This window comes from Zosterops lateralis (assembly GCF_965231275.1).
Source record: "Zosterops lateralis genome assembly, chromosome: 13".
NCBI classification, from domain to species: Eukaryota; Metazoa; Chordata; class Aves; order Passeriformes; family Zosteropidae; genus Zosterops; species Zosterops lateralis.
The window spans coordinates 5,105,914-5,126,579 of record NC_139773.1 but is presented as its reverse complement, the minus strand read 5'-3'; the positions used below and the strand labels follow the sequence as shown (position 1 = coordinate 5,126,579).

At 40.1% G+C, this 20,666-nt stretch overlaps 1 protein-coding gene across 3 annotated transcripts in view; it reads right to left on the bottom strand.

The window, feature by feature from the left end:
• OTUD7A (OTU deubiquitinase 7A) overlaps positions 1-20,666 on the bottom strand; it is a 98,834-nt gene that overhangs the window by 19,009 nt on the left and 59,159 nt on the right. For all 3 annotated transcript variants that reach the window (XM_083871188.1, XM_083871187.1, XM_083871189.1), the window contains exons 6-9: positions 17,117-17,273; positions 15,895-16,046; positions 6,636-6,818; positions 4,550-4,768 (exon numbers count right to left, since the gene is read on the bottom strand). In XM_083871188.1, the coding sequence (XP_083727314.1) occupies positions 4,550-4,768; positions 6,636-6,818; positions 15,895-15,979 (487 nt within the window). In that variant the 5' untranslated portion in view covers positions 15,980-16,046; positions 17,117-17,273. The remainder of the gene's footprint in view (positions 1-4,549; positions 4,769-6,635; positions 6,819-15,894; positions 16,047-17,116; positions 17,274-20,666) is intronic.

Here is a 20,666-nt window from a genome sequence, read left to right as displayed (position 1 = left end):
AGATCTACTAAAACCAGCAGCTGCACTATCAAAGAATTAAAATGACACCAAAGCATAGCCCGGGGTGTTGTATAGAATGTGGCCTTTCTCTTTTGGGAATACTTAGAGAATCACTTATCCATCATTGCTATGTGAAGCATGTTTTACAGATTATAAATGAGAGATGGGTTCTGGAAAAGCCTGGCAAAAGGACAGATATTTAATGAAGAAACAAGTCATGAAGACTATCACTGCCCAAGCCCACACTACAGGTAGGTAATTGCTGGCACACAGGTTGCCATGTGGTAGCAAACTGGAGTGTTAAGTCCTGGTCAAAAGGTCATGTGAGCACCTCTAATAGAAAGAAGGCAAATGGGAGTAATTGTGTAATGTCTCTGGGGATGAGGAAGAGCAGATGATTAACAGGGATGAGTAGAGCTGGTACATTTCCCAAGATTTGGCAGGTCTGTGGGTAATGCACAAGTGAATAATTGAATGAATAATGCAATAGGCAGACTTTTTCTCCCTGTTTCTTGACTGGGAAACTGGGAGGAAATAGCATCTCTATATTTATATAGGGAGCCTTGCACTTAAGGTTAAACCCCAAAACAGAAGGAAGTTCAAACAACACATAAATGTCTCTCCATTAATAAGTTTTCATTACAAAATTATATTGAAGCTTATTTGTAACTACACATTGGGGGGAAATAGTGTAGCAATAGTTATTATGTACCCCAGTTATTTGTTCTGGGTACTTAGAACTATGAAATTAAATTGCAATTAGTCAGAATGGGTTAAGAGTTCCACATAGTAAAGATGCATAGCAGATCAATAAGCACATCTGGTAATCCTCAAATGATTTTAGCAGCTGGTTTGTAAATGCACAAAGGCTTACCGAGTTCTAAATTAAATATGCAATAAAGAAACTTAATTTAAAGCACTATTAGACAGCCTTTGGAAATACCAAGATAATTTTTAGAAACTCCTGCATCTGTGAAAATAACAACTTGCCACCTGTTTTTAGCGGAATGTTTTGGTGGAATCATATTTAGCAATAAGTTATACCAAGGTGCTGCATAAAGCACAGTTAGAAGATGTGAAACCAGACAGACCTTAGGTAGGACTTAATAATGAGTTCTTTGCAGATTAACTAACATCTCTTGGTAAGAAATGCCAAAGTCTGCTGCTTATGAATCTTTTGAGTAACAGGAGGTTTCTATAAAAGTGATCTTCCATCAAGTGCTTTCCACAAAAAGCATTTGGGGACTTGGTTAATATCACAAAGCTTATGGCTGATGGAAAAAATAGCAGATATGAGTTTATTATTGGATTATAACAAAAAAGTGGTGCATTTTCATTTTTCAAATCTAGTGGTTATAGTGGGTCCCTTTAGGGAAAAAACAGGAAAATGGAGCATAAGTGAAAACTGAGATCAAACATTTCCACAATTTTGGTGGATTGGTTTGGGGGACACGAAGCCCAGGCCTAACAGCATATTACTGTTCCCTTTGGCTGTAGCTGTATAAAATGCTCCTTAGGAAACACAAACACGAGCACAGAAAGAAAAGCATAGGAAACCAGTTCTTGGACTTTCATACAGTATACTTGTGCTATTTGTATTGAATTATATTTCAGCACTGCAATAGAATTGGCTTTCTTTCAGCTAAAAACACTGTGTTAGACCAGCCATTCCTCTGCCTGTACTGTTTTTTAAAACACAATACTTCAGTATAGCAGAAGTTTTCATTATGTCTCTCTTTGTGTCAACCCACACATTAACAACACACAGGGGAGCATGTGTCTATAATGAAAATCAACTTGCTGCAGCAAAATATTTAGAATTATAAAACTGTTTTCACACAAATTTCATTTAATATTATGAGTGCCTTGAGCCATCCTCTGTTGAAGAACCCCAGCGATTCCTACCAGAGCTCACAGAGATCAGTCTGCCCGTTACTCACGAGCTGACCTCATTCCAATTCTGGCAATAATCAACAGCTGAGTTTACAAAATGGACAAAACCTCAAAATGCTTTTATGGATGTGATGCATTCTATCCTTTCAGAGGAATATTTGGAAAGCACTCATATGAAGGAGTAAATAATACACTGCAGCAGTGGGGAGTAAATAAATCATACTGCCTTTCTCTGGGCCTTTCCTTTATCATCTCACACAGCACTTTGCAGTAAATTGGTAATTTTGTTCTGAGTTTCCATACATATGGGATGTAACCAGGATATGCTGTCACATATAGATGTCAAGGCAGCAAGAGTTTAAGCATATAAAAAGAGAACATAAAAACCTTACAGGCTTTTACAGACCCAGCTCATATGGCCAATTCAGAACACAGTGTGACACTGTTAGTGGCAATTTTGCTCTCCCAGTCCAGGCTTTGGGAGTAGTAAGCTGTTAGCTCCTAGCAAATTTCCTCCTCCTTTTGCCTAATCAGCCTCTTTCCTATTTCTTTTCTCTTGCAATTCATGGTATTATTCCCAAGCACACTTCCCTCTTCCTTTAACAACATCCCCAACCTCAGCCAGAAAAGCTACTGTCCTTCATAGGATTTGGTTTGAAATAGATTTTAGGCAGGGCATGCACCTCATCTCTTAGTTTTCTTTAAATCATTGACCAAACCATAGTCAAACTGTTGGTAGGAGACAATAAAATGTCTAATCCTCTGTGGCTTTCCTATTAATTCACTCTCTTCATTTTGTACAACAAATAAAATAAACAAAATAGGCAGGAAACAGCATATCTTTACATCTAAAACCATGACAAAAGGTTTGTTTCTATGATGCCTCACATAATTTTCTTAAGCAAACTGTTTGATTTGTTTAATGTACTTGAAATACAGAAGTGTTTCCCAGGAAGTTCCAGGTTATTTGAATGAAATGCTCACAATATAAACTAAGTCTATGTAGGCTACAAGGAAACCTGTGATCAAAACCCTGAGTACTTCAAATGATAAAACCTTCTTTCCAGGATGCAAGAGGCTCTGGGGATGAAGGCACTTTTCCAGTGTGTGTCAAGTTACTGCCCTAATTAATGTGCAGAAAGAATAAATGATTTATTCTAATTTTCAGAGAGATTTGAGAGAGGAATGCTAAGAGGCAGCAAATTCGGTAGTTTCTGCAGCCATTTCAAGTTCAAAGCCAGCCAGCTCTGTATGGATTAGAGGATGTCAGTTCTAAATTCACATATTCTCTGATTTTAAGGTCAGAAAGCCTCTGTGATCCTCTAGCTCATACTAGATTCTAAAGGCTGTAATTGCACTGAAGCAGGTAGGTCAACAATGGTACTGTACCAAGGCATCTTCTGATATCCCTATGGAATTTGGAGAGTTTGGCAGAGCTGCCAGAGGGAGTATCATCCTACTTTTTCCCTGTCCTCCTTGGGGTAGCTGGTTCTTAGAGAAACTGGATATATTTTCTTGATAGGTGACTTGCAGTTTTCATGCTTCATAGTTGCCTGGTAGCATTCCTACCTTATTTTATACTGCTATTTCTCCTCCCCAAAAAAAAGGCCTTCTGAACACTGCTTGGGGTTCTTTTAGTTGTTTTAGGTTTTGTTTCTTTTTCCTAAAGTATGTACTGTTTGAGGCTATCATCTAAGTGTGTCTGGCTTTTCAATTACCAAGGCCAAAAGAGAGCACATGACAACACCTCATAAGTACCCAGTGGGACAGCAGATCAGCAGAGCTCCTGCCTCAAACCCGACCTGCACTTGATCAATTTGGGCTCACACAGGGCACCAGGGTTGGAGAATGAATCTCAGATCAATCCAGACTGTCACACAAGCCAGTAGAGCAATCCACACACAAAAAAACAACTGGTCTATTCCATATCCCACAAGCAACCATGAAATCTGATTTTACAACTCTATTATATCACCAGGGTTGGGCATTTCACTATACAGATGTGTTCATTTCATGCTTCATTAGCACTCCTGCTGTTTCATAAGGCATCAATACTAATTTTAAATAGATTTCTCCATATCCTTCAGAATTGGCTTAAAACTTTAAACTACTAATAGATGTAATTTAACATCAATTTTAAATATCTACACTTTTTCCCCATGGCAATACTGAAGTATTACTTTAAAATTACCTAGTTTTGCATTTTTAAAAAACAATAAATACATAAAATACATATCTAAAAACTATTTTCTCAAGCTGCAACAGAACTTGAAGATGTTTCCTTTCACAGTCACTGCAATATAATTTCCTGATGAGAACTGGAAGTATCAGCCTCCTCTGACCATCCAGACTCATGTCCTTGTCTATTGCATCACTTCCCCCTCAGCCCTTTCCTTCCTTTCCCAATTTCTTTGTTTTATCAACTAAATTGGACCAATTTTCTATAATGTTTTAAAAGAAACAGAGGACTGGGATACGTGTCATTTGGCAATGAGCACAGTAGTTGCTTTTACTCTCTGGCTTTTATTTCCCAGGCAGGATATGCAAGCTCCAGACATGAAGCAGGATTAGAAATGCCAACTCAAACGTTGGATTGGCCACCACTGACACCTCTGGTGTCACCCAGCTGCTGGCAGTCACCCGAGGTGTCACCCACCTGCTTGCTCCAGTGCCACCATGGTGGCCTGCTCGATTAAGTCGCGCTCGATGAAGCTCCTGAAGTCCTCGCTGTACACGCTCAGGTCTGGCAGCTGGAATGTGTAGATGGGCATCTCCAAAGGGAACTGCTCATTGCTGCAGTCATTTGCTACATGTGAGCGAGCAAGGGAGACTATGGCTGAGCTGGCATGCGAAATGCCTCTGGAGAGACGCTTTTCTGTGGAGAAACCAAAGAGAAGTTACATCTCTACCACTGCACAAAAGGCTGGCAATGCCAAGACTAGTGAATGCACATTTATTTCACTAGGAATTTATTCCATGTCTTGTTTGCTGCCTTTTTCAGGTTATTTCCCTACTGTAAAAAATTGTTCCTATTACAGATCCCTTTGGCCAGCCAGAGGAACCTGACTCTCCTTCTAGCAAAACAGACCAGCAGTAAAAGTAACAAAATATGAAACACAAATATTCCTATAAAATTTTTTCTTGATGTATCTTAGGTTTTCAAAGACTCATTGAAAGAAACATTTATTGACAGACAGATGACAATCAGTTAATGTTTTGAACTCCTAATTAAAGCTTATTTTAACATAACTTATCACTAATAGTATTTTTAAGACATCTCAAACTGACTAATGGTTATTTAAAATTAATTTTCTTGCAATTTGTGAAACTTTTGTTTCTCTAATGGATCAAAGTTTTTCTAATTTCGAGAGTTAAACTGCACTCCCTAAATTATCCAAAATGGAGGGAGAGGGTAGATTTTGCATTTGTTTCTTCTCCCTGTACATCTCAGCTAAATCCCTTAAGGCGGGGCACTGAAGTGCAGGGCAGAAGCTCCAGGTGACATCCCCTCGCTGCCACTCCATCACCCCTCACAGCACAGCCCAGCCTCCCCTCCTTGGTGCAAACCAAGGTGCTCCTTTCCCTTCTCTGCTCCTCCCTGAACACCCTTAGGCTCACCTGGCAGTCAGAGGTGACTCTCTGACCAGGAGACCCTCAGCTACACTCTGAACTGGCAGCCAAATTCCTGTCAGTCCAGGTGGTCAAACCAGACGTACTCTACATACCCCACACTACCTACTGCAACCACTAAACATCAGATGGACATCTCAGTGCAAACTCTATCCCAAAGAGGCTGAAGGGACATGGTTTTATCAGCTGTGCTGCTCTTCCTCCCTTAATTTGTATTCAGTGCTTTAAGGCGTCATAAGAAGCACCACAGTTCCTTTTCTCCTGATGGAAGTCAGCAATTTTAAAAAAGCTTTACTGAAACTCTTAAGTACTGATGCTATTTCCTGTTTAATAGGAGGGAAGAGCCAGCAGGAGAGGGGAAGCCCTTGTGTTCCTTTCAATGGCTTCACAGAAAGCCATCACCAGGCTACTGCTATTACCTGCCTACATGACAAGCTGTCAGACCTGCAGATTTATTTTGGTGCAAACTACAGCTTCTTGAGAAAAAAACTGCAACCCAACAGTCAGAGAGAGACATCTGAAATAAAACCCCGTAAGAGGTCTGCAAACAAAAAAGCAAATTCTAATGCTTATCATCTTGTACTGGAAATTAACTGTTAGAGGTAGTTGACTAATTTTTCTTAAGTTTCAATTTCTATTCAGCAGGGGATAGGAGGCAGTTTCTGTGGAAGCAGAAAAGAATGAAATTTTAAAGCTGAAAGTTATTCATAGTCTTCATATACCCTATTCACATACTGTGAGTAAGAATGCAAAGAGTGAAATACTGATTTTTAAACCTTTTTGTTTGTTTGTTTCAATAAGCATAGAAAACTATATACAAGAGTGACACCTTCTAATTAACTCCTTTCACGAGTACCACAGGACTGCTTGGGGACAACATATTTAACTTCAATCACACATTGAAAAAAAAAAACAACTTGCAGAACTGAGGCAGAGCTCACAACCACTAAAACGTGAAAAATAGGGTCTAGCAGCAGCTCTGAGCCCTGTGACAATGGCACAGCTCACAGGCTGCTGGCACATGGCCTCCCACTCTCTGCAGCCAAGCACAGCTCCCAAGCAGACAGGTTAGACACCCACCTGTCCCTGAAACCCCACAGAGGAGCTCTTACCTTGGGCAATGTCATCCTGCCTTTGCAGGCAGGGCCTCTCAGCCTTGGTCACCTGGGGAGGCTGCTCTGGCTCCTGCTGCTTGTAAAACCTGCCCTCATTGAACACCTGGGGCAGGTTGGCCGTGTGCACCTGCCGCAGCTGCTCATAGTCATTCAAGGCTGCTGTCAGGTCCCAGTTCTTGCCTGCAAAACAGCAAAGGAACCACCTGCTCACCTCTGTCTGGGGAGCAGCTACCCCCACACCCAGCCTGTGGCATCCCAACACATCAGCACTGTTGGAAGAAGTGTCAAAGCCACCATTCACTGCTCTCCTCTCATCCACAAACCCAAAAATCTATGACATTGTATCACAGGAGATTATCAAGGGCAGGACTTCCCTTGCTCAGAAATCAGCAATTTAGGATGAACTCTAAATTCCACTGAGAGGAAGCAATAATTTGCAATTGTGTGGTTGTATTAATAATAAATAATAATTAGGAGCAATGATGGAAAGACAAGACTGATAGTGTCATAGCTCAAAAGAGTGAGAAACTTTCTTATCTTTCATTTGCAGAACAGAAGAATGCAAACACAAAATATTTTAGGTCCCTTTATCTCATACAGGAGAGAGAACTTGCTCTCTTAGAGATTTTAAAAGCCTTTTAGAAAGCAAGTAACATAGGACAGTGTTCTGTAACAAAACCTGCAGAGAGACTGAGCCAGTGTGGTTCCATGTCTGTGGAAGCTGCTTGTGCAACCTGTCAGCACAGAATCCTCTAAAGGGATTTGCTTCCACCCTCTACTTCAGCATATTGCTCTGCCCAGCAACCACAGAATGCAGGCCAATATCCAGAGATGCACAAGTCTGTTTAGTAAAGGTGGTGAAACAGGACTTGTCATTCTCAAAAAACCATGAAAAACATGTTGAGATGTCTGCCTGCTATTTTCAAAACAACCCTGCTAAGTTAAGATACAGAGATGTCTACCATTCTCCAACTACTTGTTTCTAAATGGAAAATTAAAAATATTTAATAACAAGAAAGAGAGACCCTACAAGTTATATGAGGCTTTCAGAGCATTCCACAAGCACTTTTCCTGGCAATTCAAAAGTAACCTGATTCTGACTAATACATGATTTATTACACCATAGAAGGTTGTCATTTTATGTACTTTGAGAAGCTGCATTACCTGAACGGCAGTTAAAGATAACTTACTTGCTTATACCAAGGAGATAAGCTAAATATAGTACAAAGCAGTTTTAAACAGATAAAAGAAAGCCTTTTACTGTTATAGTCATATCTGTGAAGAACAAAAACCTAACTGAAGAAGGAAAAAATAGCACAAACAGCTGGTACCTACAGGGTTGAGCTAAACTACTTCTGGTTTTCAAGTACTAACAAAATTTTGAAAGGAGAATTGGTATCATTGAGCAAGCATGTTATCTAGCTCCTGAGCAGACTATAATATAAACCACCATGTGAGCCATACAGAATTGTTCTGCAATGCTGTAATTACCTATTAGAAAGTCTGTAGGACAAAATGTAAATTCAGTGAAAATTGTCAGAGATACTGGAATAAGAACTTCAGCTATTACCAGCATTTGTTCACTAAAATCCCACGTAGAATGAATGGCTGTAATCCAGTCAGGGCTCTGCTCTAACTTTACACACATCCCAACCAAGTTGCACAACCCAAACAGGCAGAGCCATGAGCATGTTCCCAAAACCAATCAGTGTTTGGAGTAAGAACTGCTTTTCTTTGGTTCTGGTTTTAAAAAGCATTTCAAACACATTTTGAAATTCTTCTTCTCAACCACAAAAACAATAAAGTAATTTTTTTAAAAAAAGAAGGTGACAAAAAGTATAATTCCAGGAAATGCAGCTTTAAACAAAACATTATTATTCTAGTATTGGCAATGCTACAAACCCAGGGCTGTGTGACCCCCAGGAACAACGTGGCTTCATTGAGTACAGATCATTGAGTACCAGACCTGTAGCAGTGGAACACAGCATTTCTCAGGGCATCCCTGCAGTTCCCCTGCTCAAGATTTTTTCATGTTTAATTCTGAAGCTAACAAAAATCCCAGTGCATGTGCTGTAAGTGGCTGCTGTGTGACAGGGCTTTGATGTATGTAAGAGGAAAGCAGAAAATCAGCAGACTCACAGAAATCCCGCTGGTCTCAGTTTTAAGCCAAATGCAATCATCTTATATAAAAGCTCTGTCATAAAAATTACATTGAGCCTTCAGAAAGCAAGCTCACAGTGTGTTGCATTTAAAACTGGATTGCACTTGAGTTACGCTCCATGGTACATTGTAGCAACTGAACTTCTACTACAGACTTGAAACCTTACAAAAATTAAAATCTATACCTAATCCAGAAATATTTTATTTTCAACTCTCTCCAGATCCCTGCAGTTGTCCCCATCTCCTGAACAGAAGCACCAATTCAGCACCAAAGCCATAAACTTCAGAGAATCAACACAGGAAATTATGATTGGACTCACATTCCCTATATTTGCTGGAGCCTCCAAGCATTGAAATGCAAGAAAAACATTCAACCAAATTAAAGAACATATTCAGCACCTTTCCATCTCCATGAAATAGTGTTTTTGAAAATTAGCCACCCTCACTGACCAGCATCAATGTTCCCAGTTACCCTCTCCACTGCTGTTTTCGTTTCACTGTTACTTATCTGATGCACCCCATTCACTGACTGCTTCTTTGTTTATATGACATATGATTGTATTTAAAAAGGCATTTCAGAGGCATAACAATGTTAGTTCAGTGCACACAATCCCTGCAGCTCTATATCAGTAACAATTTGCTCCAAATACAGCACTGACACAGTAGTTTTTCAGGAAACACTTCCAGTTTTGAATGGCCAGAGAACATCAGTCAGCAAAAAAGCTGGAGCAGCACAAAGCTGGTTAGAAAACACAGGTAGTTAAATCAGGACTGAGGTGCTGGAACCAAATCAACTCACTGACTGAACAGAAAGAACACTCTTACTGAGCAATTGCTTCCTGAACAGCCACATGTGCTACATGAGTCAGCAGGTGTGCAATTTAACAACACTCAAAGGTCTCTGCTTTGAAACCAAGTCCTCCTTGTTTGGAGGAAAAACAACAAAACACACACACACACAACCCCGCAAAAAACCCAACAACAACAAAACAACAACAACAACAAAAACCCAAAAACCACAAGCCACAAAAAACAAGCAGAGTAAGGAATAGAAGATACACTGTGGCTGAAGGCTGGTACTGATGTTTTAATGTCAGAGATAGCAGACGCCTACATAAAAGGGAAATTCAGAAATAAACTCAGCTACACTGTGAAGTTTCTGCCCTAAATAATGGTTCCCTGAATAACAACAGGAGGCATCATGAGCCTGAAGAAAAAACAAAGATTTAGATAGAACAATATATGGTCTAAGAAGCCACTTACCAATTTTTGCCTTACCACCTCAAACTAGATTGGCAGAGGGTTAATAAACAAAGTGCTAAATAACAGCACAACTAGGATTCACATTAGAAGCATTGATAAAATTACAGACTCAAAGAATCGTTTGGTTGGAAGGAACCTAAGATCACTTCATTCCAACCCTCTGCCATGGGCAGGGAGACCTTCCACAGGACCAGACTACTCCAAGCACTGTCCAACCTGGCCTTGGACACTTCCAGGGATCCAAGGGCATCCACAGCTTGTCTGGGCAACCTGTGTCAGGGCCTCAGGACCCTCACAGGGAAGAGTTTCTTCCCAATATTTAATCTAATCCTGTTCTCTTTCAGTTTGAAGCCATTCTCCCTTGTGTTATCACTCGTGCTCTTGTCAAAAGCCCCTGTCCAGCTCTCTTGGAGCCCTTTAAGGCGTTGGAAGGTGCTCTAAGGTCTTCCCAGAGCCTTCTGTTCCCCAACAGCCCAAGAGTGTCATAGCAAAGGTGCTCTAGCCCTCTGAGCATCTTCATGGCCTCCTCTGGACATGCCCTGAGAGGTCCATTGGGGGAGCAAAGCTGGATGCAGCACTCCAGCTGGGGTGTCACAAGGGCTTTCTCCAGTGCTGTTACCCCAGAGCAACATGATAGTATTTAAATCTTTGGGGTTTTTGCTTTGTACTGTTTTGGCTAAAACATGATAGCATAGTGGGGTTGTAATGGTTAATAAATCTGTTGTCTTCCACTTCTTAAATCAGGTATAATGAAAACCAAGAGGATTTTATCATTAATTAGTAGGAAAAGCAAACTTGTAACTATTACACAGTTCCCCCTGTCTCCCAAGCTTTCAAATATCCACCTACTCCAATATGTTAAAAAGAACATTTGAAAGGTCACCAGAAAATCCTGATTTAATGATAAATAAAAGGCTGGAAAGGATGCAATTTGAGATGGGGAGCTAGCAAAGATCTAAATCGTAAGAACCACAATAAAAGGTAATTTGCAGCAACAACATGTATAGACAGGACTTCAGCAGAGGAAATGTTCAAAGGGATAGGAAAAGCTGCCTGAAGTGAAATAGGACCAATGGACCCAGTAGGATACAACCACTATGGGACAACATCAACTGAGTGGGCAACGAGTTAACTTTCAGTTAGAGAAGAATAATCTGAGGAAGGCACTGAGCATCAAGACATTATCTATGATATGCACCTGTGAGTGCAACCTGAAGGCAACACAGAAACAGCCTGGGCTAATGGGCTTCCTGATTGGCATGAAGTAGATTAACAAATATTTACAGGAAAAAGGTAAGGAGAACTTCAGACCAGCTTTTTTCCTTCTGAAAAACTAATACACAAAATTAGGATAAAATTAGGCCATATGCTTTCAAACAAGATTTAATTTTGGTCCATGTTCTGAAAGGGAAATAATGCAGCAAGGCCATTTTGTTAACACATGCCTCGTTTTCTGCTGGAATGCAAAGTCACTCCAAACTGAACAGGCAGCTGGAAATGACAGTTTTGCTCTCTGCTTAACGAGACATTGGTAGCTCAGCTTCCTCTTCCCATTGCCAAGCCTTCCACAAGAGAACTAAAAAAGGAACCATCCGAGGGAGAAGAGAATGAGAGACTATTTTTGGGGAGTTAGTTTTGTACACTCAATCACATGACAGCACTGTAAATGTCTCTCTCTCTCTCTATAAATTACATGCTTTTCTTTGAATTCTGCTCGTATATGTTGTTCTTTGAGGAGATGTCTCTGTACTGCAGCTCTGTCTTGTTCCATGGGGTCAGTCACCTTTCCTGCTCACATTTCATGACTGGAAAGCCAACCTCCAAGTTCCTGAGTTCATGTTCAGCTATGTACCCCTCAATTAAAGTGCTGTGTGAAGCTGGAAATAGACAGCAGTTATTTTTACGGAATGGTGAAATACCACATCATTTATATAAATAAATGAAACCATTTATACAAGTCAAAGGGCAACTTTTCAGTTAAATGTATTATTTTTGAATCAGTTTGTATTATTAATATTTCACAAATCCTCCAGTACCTGACGATTGCCTACGCTGTTGGGATATTAAAGTATTTTATCCTATGCCTTCCCTCTCTATTCCAGGGGTCACTGCCTGCACACCTGCTGCTCCCTGAAAACTGAGCTGCTTTCTCCTGCTTTATCAGTGATCTCTGAGTTCATCCACACCTACAGCCCTGACCCTGTGAACCACATACAGTACAACTTGTTTTAAAGATTAAACTATTTTCTTTAATGTTTTTTCTGCCTTAGGGTACATTTTAAGCAGATTATACATAAACACACCAGCATTACATTCTATGTGTGAGAGAACTGAGGTGCCAGCCCAGACTATCCAGGAGGAAAAGGGATCTGCCCTCCTCACTCCTAGACATTGGGGAAGTTGGAGCTCACACAGCTGGAGAGAAATCAATTCTCCACCATGCAGAGCTCTCAGTTTATGCTTAAGAACGTTCCCCAAGCTGAGTGAGCCAAAGGAGTCTTCCCAGTGGCTAGAAAATGCCTTGAACACACAGAGGTGACATCTGGAGAGTCTCGCAGCTGATTTCCTGTTTCCCTGTGACACGAGGCTGATCCATTTCTGAATTCACTCCTGCCCAAAGCAGTGATACACGTCTGCCAGCACAGGCTGCTTTTCAAACTGTTTTGCTAAGGTTGTTTCTGTCACCTGGGTCACATTTATTGTCAAATTGCTCTGTCAATATTAACCACTCAAGTGAAGGCTTTTTTTTAGGCTAGTTTTAAATAAATCAGCAAAGGCTGAGAATGAAAGGGTGAAAAGGCAGACACAGTGAAGGTTCATAAAATGTAATTTCTACTCTCCCTCATGTCACATACACAAGAATGCTTTCAGTTCTTGAGAGCACATAAACAAGGTAAAAACCTCAGGAAGTGGCAAACAACATCTCAGATAGGAAATGAAACATGAAAGACTTGGTAAGTAATCATCCAAAAATGAAAGCTAAGATGGAAAATAACATTTCTAAGGAGCATTTCTAATGGTTTAGCATGTGTGTAAAATCCACTAACACAGAATAGGTACAGCTAATAATATCTAATTGAAATTTATGAATATTAATTTGTAATTAGTTTGAAACAGCTGTAAGCATCTTAGCAAATATGGAAATCCAATATTAGACTTTTATACCAGCCATGAAAATGTTATATAACTTATTTTTTTATATCTCTTTGCCTCTTCATTTCGAAAGTAGAATGGACACTTTCTGAAAGATACATGTCAAACACAACCAGCAGAATGCTTTCTGAGCTAGAGAGACAAGCAGCTGCACTCAATAAAAAGCTCAGCAGAAGAAAACTGCAGGGGTTTTACCAGCAGGAGAGGCAGAGATAGAAACATCAAGTGAGCCAACATTTAGGACAGCTTCTGGCAATGTAGAAAATCTATATGTAATGTATAGATTTTTTAGCTATTTGCACAACAGTCAGTGTGTGTTTAACTCACCCACTTGCTGCCAGGATGAACAACACATATTGTGCACAACTGTGCTGTACATGTAGCAGGACAAAGCAAAACAATCAATATGTTAAAATAATTGGATAAGAAAGCAGAAATTGGTATCCTTGCTTATTTACAGGACAGTGAAATTGAAGAAACTTCCCCCAAGGATGAACAAAAGAAAGAGCATTGGCTCTAAAGAGGTATTATTCCATAGGAGCACACTGAAAATTCAGTCTGAGCAAGTTATTCTAAAAAATAGAATTTTTGAGTGGGTCAGAAAGAGCAAAGGGCTATAGGATCATAGAAGATCTGACCAAAACCTGTGATTACATGGAAATGAGGGTCTACACAAGCTTTTTTTGGCTCCAAGTTCACTATGACTGTCATTTTTAGGGCAACAAACAACCAAACCTTGAAAATTCTGGAAAATATTGTGACACCTGTTTTAAAATTTGATTGTAACTATGGACATCATCATTCCAAGGCCAGGTACAGGGCATTGGCACCGTGGGGTGGGGGGTTGCTCGTCTGAATATTGTTTATATTATTGTTCAGAAGCTACTCCATGGATTTCAGTGCTGCTCACAGAGAGCTGACACACTGGGATAGTCAAAAGGCTGTGAGGGTGGCAGTCCCTGTTGTGTGTTTTTTAAACAAATGCAAGACCACTCCATCAAGGACTGTCTCCCAGCACAAGATGACCAGTGTTCGAAACTGTTACCCCAAATGTAGCTACAGCCACAAGTTCTGAAATGGTTGCCTGAGCACATCTTGTTCAGAGCTTGCAACCATCCCTTTTACTTTGATAAATTCCTGTGTAGGAGGATGTGATTTGGGGCAGATGCATATGTCTATTAGCCTGTCAGAATAATTAGATGGTTTATTGCTTATTTCTTTGTTAGCATGTTTGATATGAATCTACTCATCTACAGAAATGAGAAGTACAGCACAGAAAAACTCTATTGGATGTTTATTTGAAAGCATTGCTCTTTATAGAAAGGAAAACAAGGTAAGTAACTCTTCTGAAAGACCTCTGATATGTAGGAACCCTTTGAAATTTTGGCAATGCTCTATCAGCACAATAACTGACAATCTGTACTGATACAGCTGAGAAAAATCTCAAGTTCTTTTTCTAAAAGACCATCAGACTAAGACAGACTCTAGGCAAGAATGACAGGTTGATCAAATCAGTCAGACAAAACAGAGGGCTCTTAAATATAGCAAGTCTATGCTAATATTCCTTGCTAGGCATTCCAAGATTTCATGTCATGTATCAGATGACTTGGGAAATGCTGCAGAATTGTGTGCATCTCTGTGTTAATAATTATCATGCCTTATTACTGAAAAGTCCAGAGTAAAGGAAGAACTTACCACAAAATGAAAAACTTTCAGCATACATAAAGTCAAACAGCTCTTGCAAAAAGGAGATATTTAACATGAGGTATACTTCTATGTCTGCTGTAGCCATTCAGTAGTTACTTTGATTTAACACAATTGCTTACAGCACATTAAGGTTAAAAAAACAAAACAAAACAAAACAAAACCACAAACAAACAAACAAACAAACAAACCAAAAAAAAAAAAAAAAAAAAAAAAAAAAAAAAAAAAAAAAAAAAAAAACAACACCAACAACCCCAAACCTCTCAGGCAGCAAGTCTAGTATGGAAGTTTCAAGCCCATAGAACCAACTTGCAATTTATAGATATCATCTACTCTTTTCCAACCTCCCATCTTCACAGTTATTGTTAGCCCACATAAGAAGAAACGAACAAATTCAACTATTATGAAATGCTCTCAAATATCAATGGTGTCTTTCCACTTTTAAGCCTAAAACCCTAAAACAACTACAACAAAATTTAAAAATAGACAGTTATTTTTCTGATACAGCTTCTTAATTGTTTTTCAACCTAGCCACTTGGCTCTCATGCTGTAAAGTTCAGGTATGCATAGTAACCACTGGGACCCAAAAATACCTCTGGTGTCTATCACTGTGCAGTAAATCCTTTTCAGGCTAAACTTCAGACTAAACACAGTGACCTGAGAAACTTTTACAATTACTTTCAGGCAGCTGAATATGAAAATTCAGCTAAAGTCTCCTCCCTTCTCTCACTGGCACATAAACATTTAGGGCTTGACTCTTAGTAACTTAACACAGCAATCGAGAACTAAGAATTTTTGAAGTTTTTTCTTAAAAACACCTGCCTTAGTATAATCTATGGCCAGCTTATTACAACAGTAGACTTGGTGAGAATACTGAGAAATATCTGCTTCTGTAGCCCTGAGCTCTCTTGTTATGACTGGTTGTTGGTTGAAGCAAACAGCAAACACAGGAAATGGCTGTACCCCAAAAGTTTACCTTCTAGTAAGTCTCTTGCCAGACCAGGTTCTGCCCCTGTGGACCGAACAAAGTCTGACAGGACTGCATCCATATCAAGAGTCATGTGATCATTCAGAGGTGCTGCCAGACATGCAGCAGCAGCATTCACTGCCTGGCTAAAAGGTCTCCATCTGCCAAGGAGAAAAAGAAATACAGTTTAGAATACACTCCCAGGTGATGTAAACAACATTTTTCCTCTATTCCCTAAACAAGACTACTTAAAAAAGCTAAAACATACAAATTGCAGCATATTAAAATAAACAGCATTTGTCATCCATCTCTGCCTTAGCCTAGAGCTGCTGATCACTCACACTGGAAGGTTTTCTCTATCTTAATATTTCATATTTTTATTGATTTTTCTTACGTGCAGCTCATAAATAGCTTTGCAAATTGACTCCAATTTAGCTAAACACAAGATCAGTTTATTAAAAGCACAATCACCAGATCATTGTCACTGTTCATGAACTGAGGTTTAGCAAGGATTTAAATGTCTAGAGCTCTTTTGCCTTACTAATACTAACACACACACAGAGCAGGGCTTAGGATTTGTTCTTTTATTTGCCTTGCCAATACAGCTTCTGTAATTTATAGATTCTCTACTGTCCTGGATCTGGCTGGGATGGAGTTTTCTTCTTTCCTTTTCTAGAACTGTGGCTAAACCAGTGTTCATAATAGCTGATATTACAGTAATTTATGAGGTTTATTTGTTTTATTTCCTTTTATTGGTGACCAATGCTGCTGAACAATTTTTACTGTGTTTATGAGCAGTCTGTGGGGGACAATCGTCCAGGGACCTGTTAGGAAGCAGAGCATGTTTTGTCCCAAGTGAAATGTGACAATGTCTGGCATGGGAATTTTTCTTGCCAAATTCATGGCCAACAAAAATACATCTGCTCTACTGCATTTTGCATTTTTCTTTCATTTCTGAAAACAGGAACCTCCTCCTTCTAGGCAATGCTCTTTACAAACATAAAACAGAAATTAAAGCAAGCACCACAAAAGGAGTTCATGCTAGGCAAGCTATTAAAACAGCTGGAATTTAAAACACAGCCATCCTAAGCATATTCCCATACTTAACCCTGCCTGCACTGCTGCTGAAATAGTGCAAAGCAAAGAAAACAGGATGAAATTAAACAATACACAAGGTAAGGAAAAGCATATGTTTTAGTTTCACGCTTGTTGTTCACTGGTCAAAGTTTACCTTTGAGCATGAATTGGATTTTTCCTGTTGATTCCTCCTCACAGGCTCAGTTGCAACTTTACCTCGTGCCAAGGGTAAGGACTGGCATGGAGATTTTCTATTGGCAGCAGATGATGTTGGTTGGCTCTTGCTTGCACCACAGCTACAGGGAAATAAACTGTGAAAGAAATTGGAATCCAATTAATTTCACTGTCCCCTACATGAAACAGTCCTTTCCTCCTTCATGTGTAGTTACCTGGTTATACCTAGTCTGAAAAATGGAATGCCTTGCAAGTACATATCCCTGCTACAATGCAAACATCATTTACCTTCTCTGCCTCAGGAGTGCGGGGTCCTTCTCAGCCTCACCCACGGGGACTTGGTCACTAAACCCAACTTAGTCCAACAAACTAAAGCTTTGTGGGATATAAAAATCACAGAATCATAGAACTGTTACAGTTGGAAGATACTTTTAAGATCACAGAATCAGTGAGGCTGGAAAAGACCTCTGAGATGGTTAAATCCAATCCATGACCTGACACCACCTCATCAACTAGACCATGGCAGCATGCACCATGTCCAGTCTTTCCTTAAACGCCTCCAGGGACAGTGACTCCACCACCTCCCTGAGCTGTCCATTCTAATTTTCATCAAGAAACTCCTGCTGATGTCCAACCAGAGCCTCCACTGGAGTACCTCAAAGCCAGGTGCTCTTATCCTGTCACTGTTGCCTGGGAGAAGAGAGTGACACCTGTCCCACCACAATCACTTTCAGGCCAGAGCAGTAAGGTGCCCCTCAGCCCCTTTTTCTCCAGACTAAGAGCTCCCTCACAGCTCCTCATCAGACCTGTGCTCTGTGGATACCAATTCCATGTTTTTCAGGACAAAGGTAGATTACACTGTTGATAATTCCACCCATTTCACACTCTTCTGGCCTCTACACTGTACCACCATACATTTCACATCTTTTATACTATTTATACAAATGTATCATTACGTTAGGCCACATGAGGATAGCAGGGGAGGTGATCTTTTCCTCTCTATTCAGTCCTGGTGAGATTTGTCTGGAATATTATGTCCATTTCTAGATCCTCAACACAAGAACAACATGGACATACTGGAGTGAGTCCAGTGAAGGACCACAAACTGCAGTGGATCACCTCTGTGCAAAGGAAACACTTCCAAAAGGTAATCCTAATGAAGATGTAGTAACACAAGGAAAGCTGGAAATACTGAGGAGACTAGTTAAAAAGGAATGCAGTTTTTTTGGAAAGAGAACTACCTTAATGGATTATGGCCAGATTTGACATCTAAGTTCTGTCTCAACTGAATCTGTTCCAATGCAAACACAGGACAAAAATGCTACTTTTATTTTTAACAAACACTCTTACATGGATACACAGTGCTCAACAGCACTAATCTGTACAAAAAGATCACCAGAAACTGAATACAACTAATTTCCTTGGTGACTACAAGAAAGAACAAAATTAATCTTAGCCAGCAGGACGGAAACATATGGATCAAACTAAAGGAACCTGCCAGAGATGATACAAAGCACTGGTGCATTTCAGATCACCACCAGAAGTGACTCAGTAGTATAATGAGTGTTAATTTAAAATGCACCAGCTGGGCACTCAAGTACAGTCACTGTGTGGGGGCTGGAGTGCTCATAAGTTTGGGGAGCTGAAGTGGGTATCAGCTTGGAGAAGCCAATTCATGAGCTGTCTCAGAATCAGCATTACTTCAGTATTTTCAACAGTAAAAACCCACATCCTTCTCAGAGCAAAAGACAAGCACAATCTCTGCATTTATGATGTCACCATCACCTCAAAGTTACCATATAGAATCTACACTCCGGAAGCAAAGAGCAGAGTTGACAGAATCCTCTCTGCATATATTTGAATTAAGAATGTTCTTTTCCCCATGGAAGTGGTTTGTTCATCCCTCTAGAATTTAGATTTTAAAAACCAAACAAAACAACAAGAACAAAACCCAACAGAGAAAGTCTTAAAATATTATCTTTGGCAGAAAATCACTATCACCTGTGAAAACCCACTGATATGGAATTGCAAAGAGTAAGCAAAAAAGAAAATAAATTATATATTCTAAAGGAGGCAGTGACTCAGAAGGCAGGTGGCTCTCAGACCCACTTCTCCCCAGACCGACTTGGTCTCTCCTCACCTAAAGGAACCATCAGCACCACCTTTGCTCTCCATGGCTTGTCAAAGCATTAACACAACTTCCACTTTAAATACACACATGGAGCAGATCTAACACCTCATTCACCTCATGGCACCTGTCCACAAGCACCACTCGCCCCATGGGTAACACTGCAGACACACACAGAAAACCTGCAGTTTTCATTTCAAATGGGTCACACATGACACTTTGAATGGAAATTGAAACATCTTGGCCATCAACACACAGCAAGACCTTGCTTTTCACTCACTTTCTGGCCAAACTTCATCCCTAAAAAACTTCTTATTTATACAGCGCAAATACAAGAGGCAGTGGAATTGGATAATTTGTTGTATATTATAAGAAAAAGCATTTTTAAAGTATTTAAAAAAGAGATACTGATTACTTTGAAATGTTAAGATGGGCTAATAGGACTTGAAATCAATTTAGTACAATCTCAGTTACATTTGATCTTTTCTCCTTTAAGTACCTCTCTCTCAAAGCTGAGACATACTTTGAAGTAAACAGTCTTCACCTGAATCTAAATTTAGCTTCTTCAAAATCAAATAGCTTCATCCAGTTAAATGATACGAAGATTTATTTTTTTTTTCTAAAGAACTTAGAGATGTTCATGGCGACCTAATGAAGCAAAAGCAACCATGTTAAAACCAATCCCATCCCATGCATCCAGAACAGACACAGCTGACAAAACCAAAGTGAGGAACAACAAGAAAACAGCAGACACTGGATGAATCCTCAGGAAGACAGAATGACTAAGCTGCAACTAAGATCTTCCACTTTCCTAATTTTCAAAGAAAGGATGAAATAAGCACCATCAATAAGATGCACAGTCTTGGTGCTCTGGGAAACCAATGGAGAGACACCCAGTGACTGCATTAAACCAGTTCCCCCGGGCTGTTTTTATGTCCCTACAGTGTGACGAGGCTCAGGGCCCGTTTAACATCACTGCTTGTCCGAGTCCAGGGCATCCCTCTGGATGCCCTGGAAGGTCACAGACCTCAGTAGAGAGGCCTGGGACCTGAGAAAGAGGGTCTGGGGCCTGTGCAGGGGGGGTTGAGACCCTGGCACAGAGCCAGGAAGACACAGGCTTTGATTTCAGTCCATGAGAAAAACTTCCAACACAGAGAGGAATTACAAGTCACAAAGGTGGAACAGACAGTAGTGTAGTTTATCACCGGGTGGAAAGTTTTGTAGTTTTGGGTTCTTAGAACTGGAGAACAAGATGGATGGTTTAGGGTGGGACCCTGGGTTCTTCTTGTTCTCCCTTGGTGTCCGTTTTCTGCAGTGACATGGGCACAATGTAGTGTGAGTGGATTGGGTCAAAGTAGAAATGACCCTTCTGGTATAGGCACTAGGCATTGGTATGAAATTG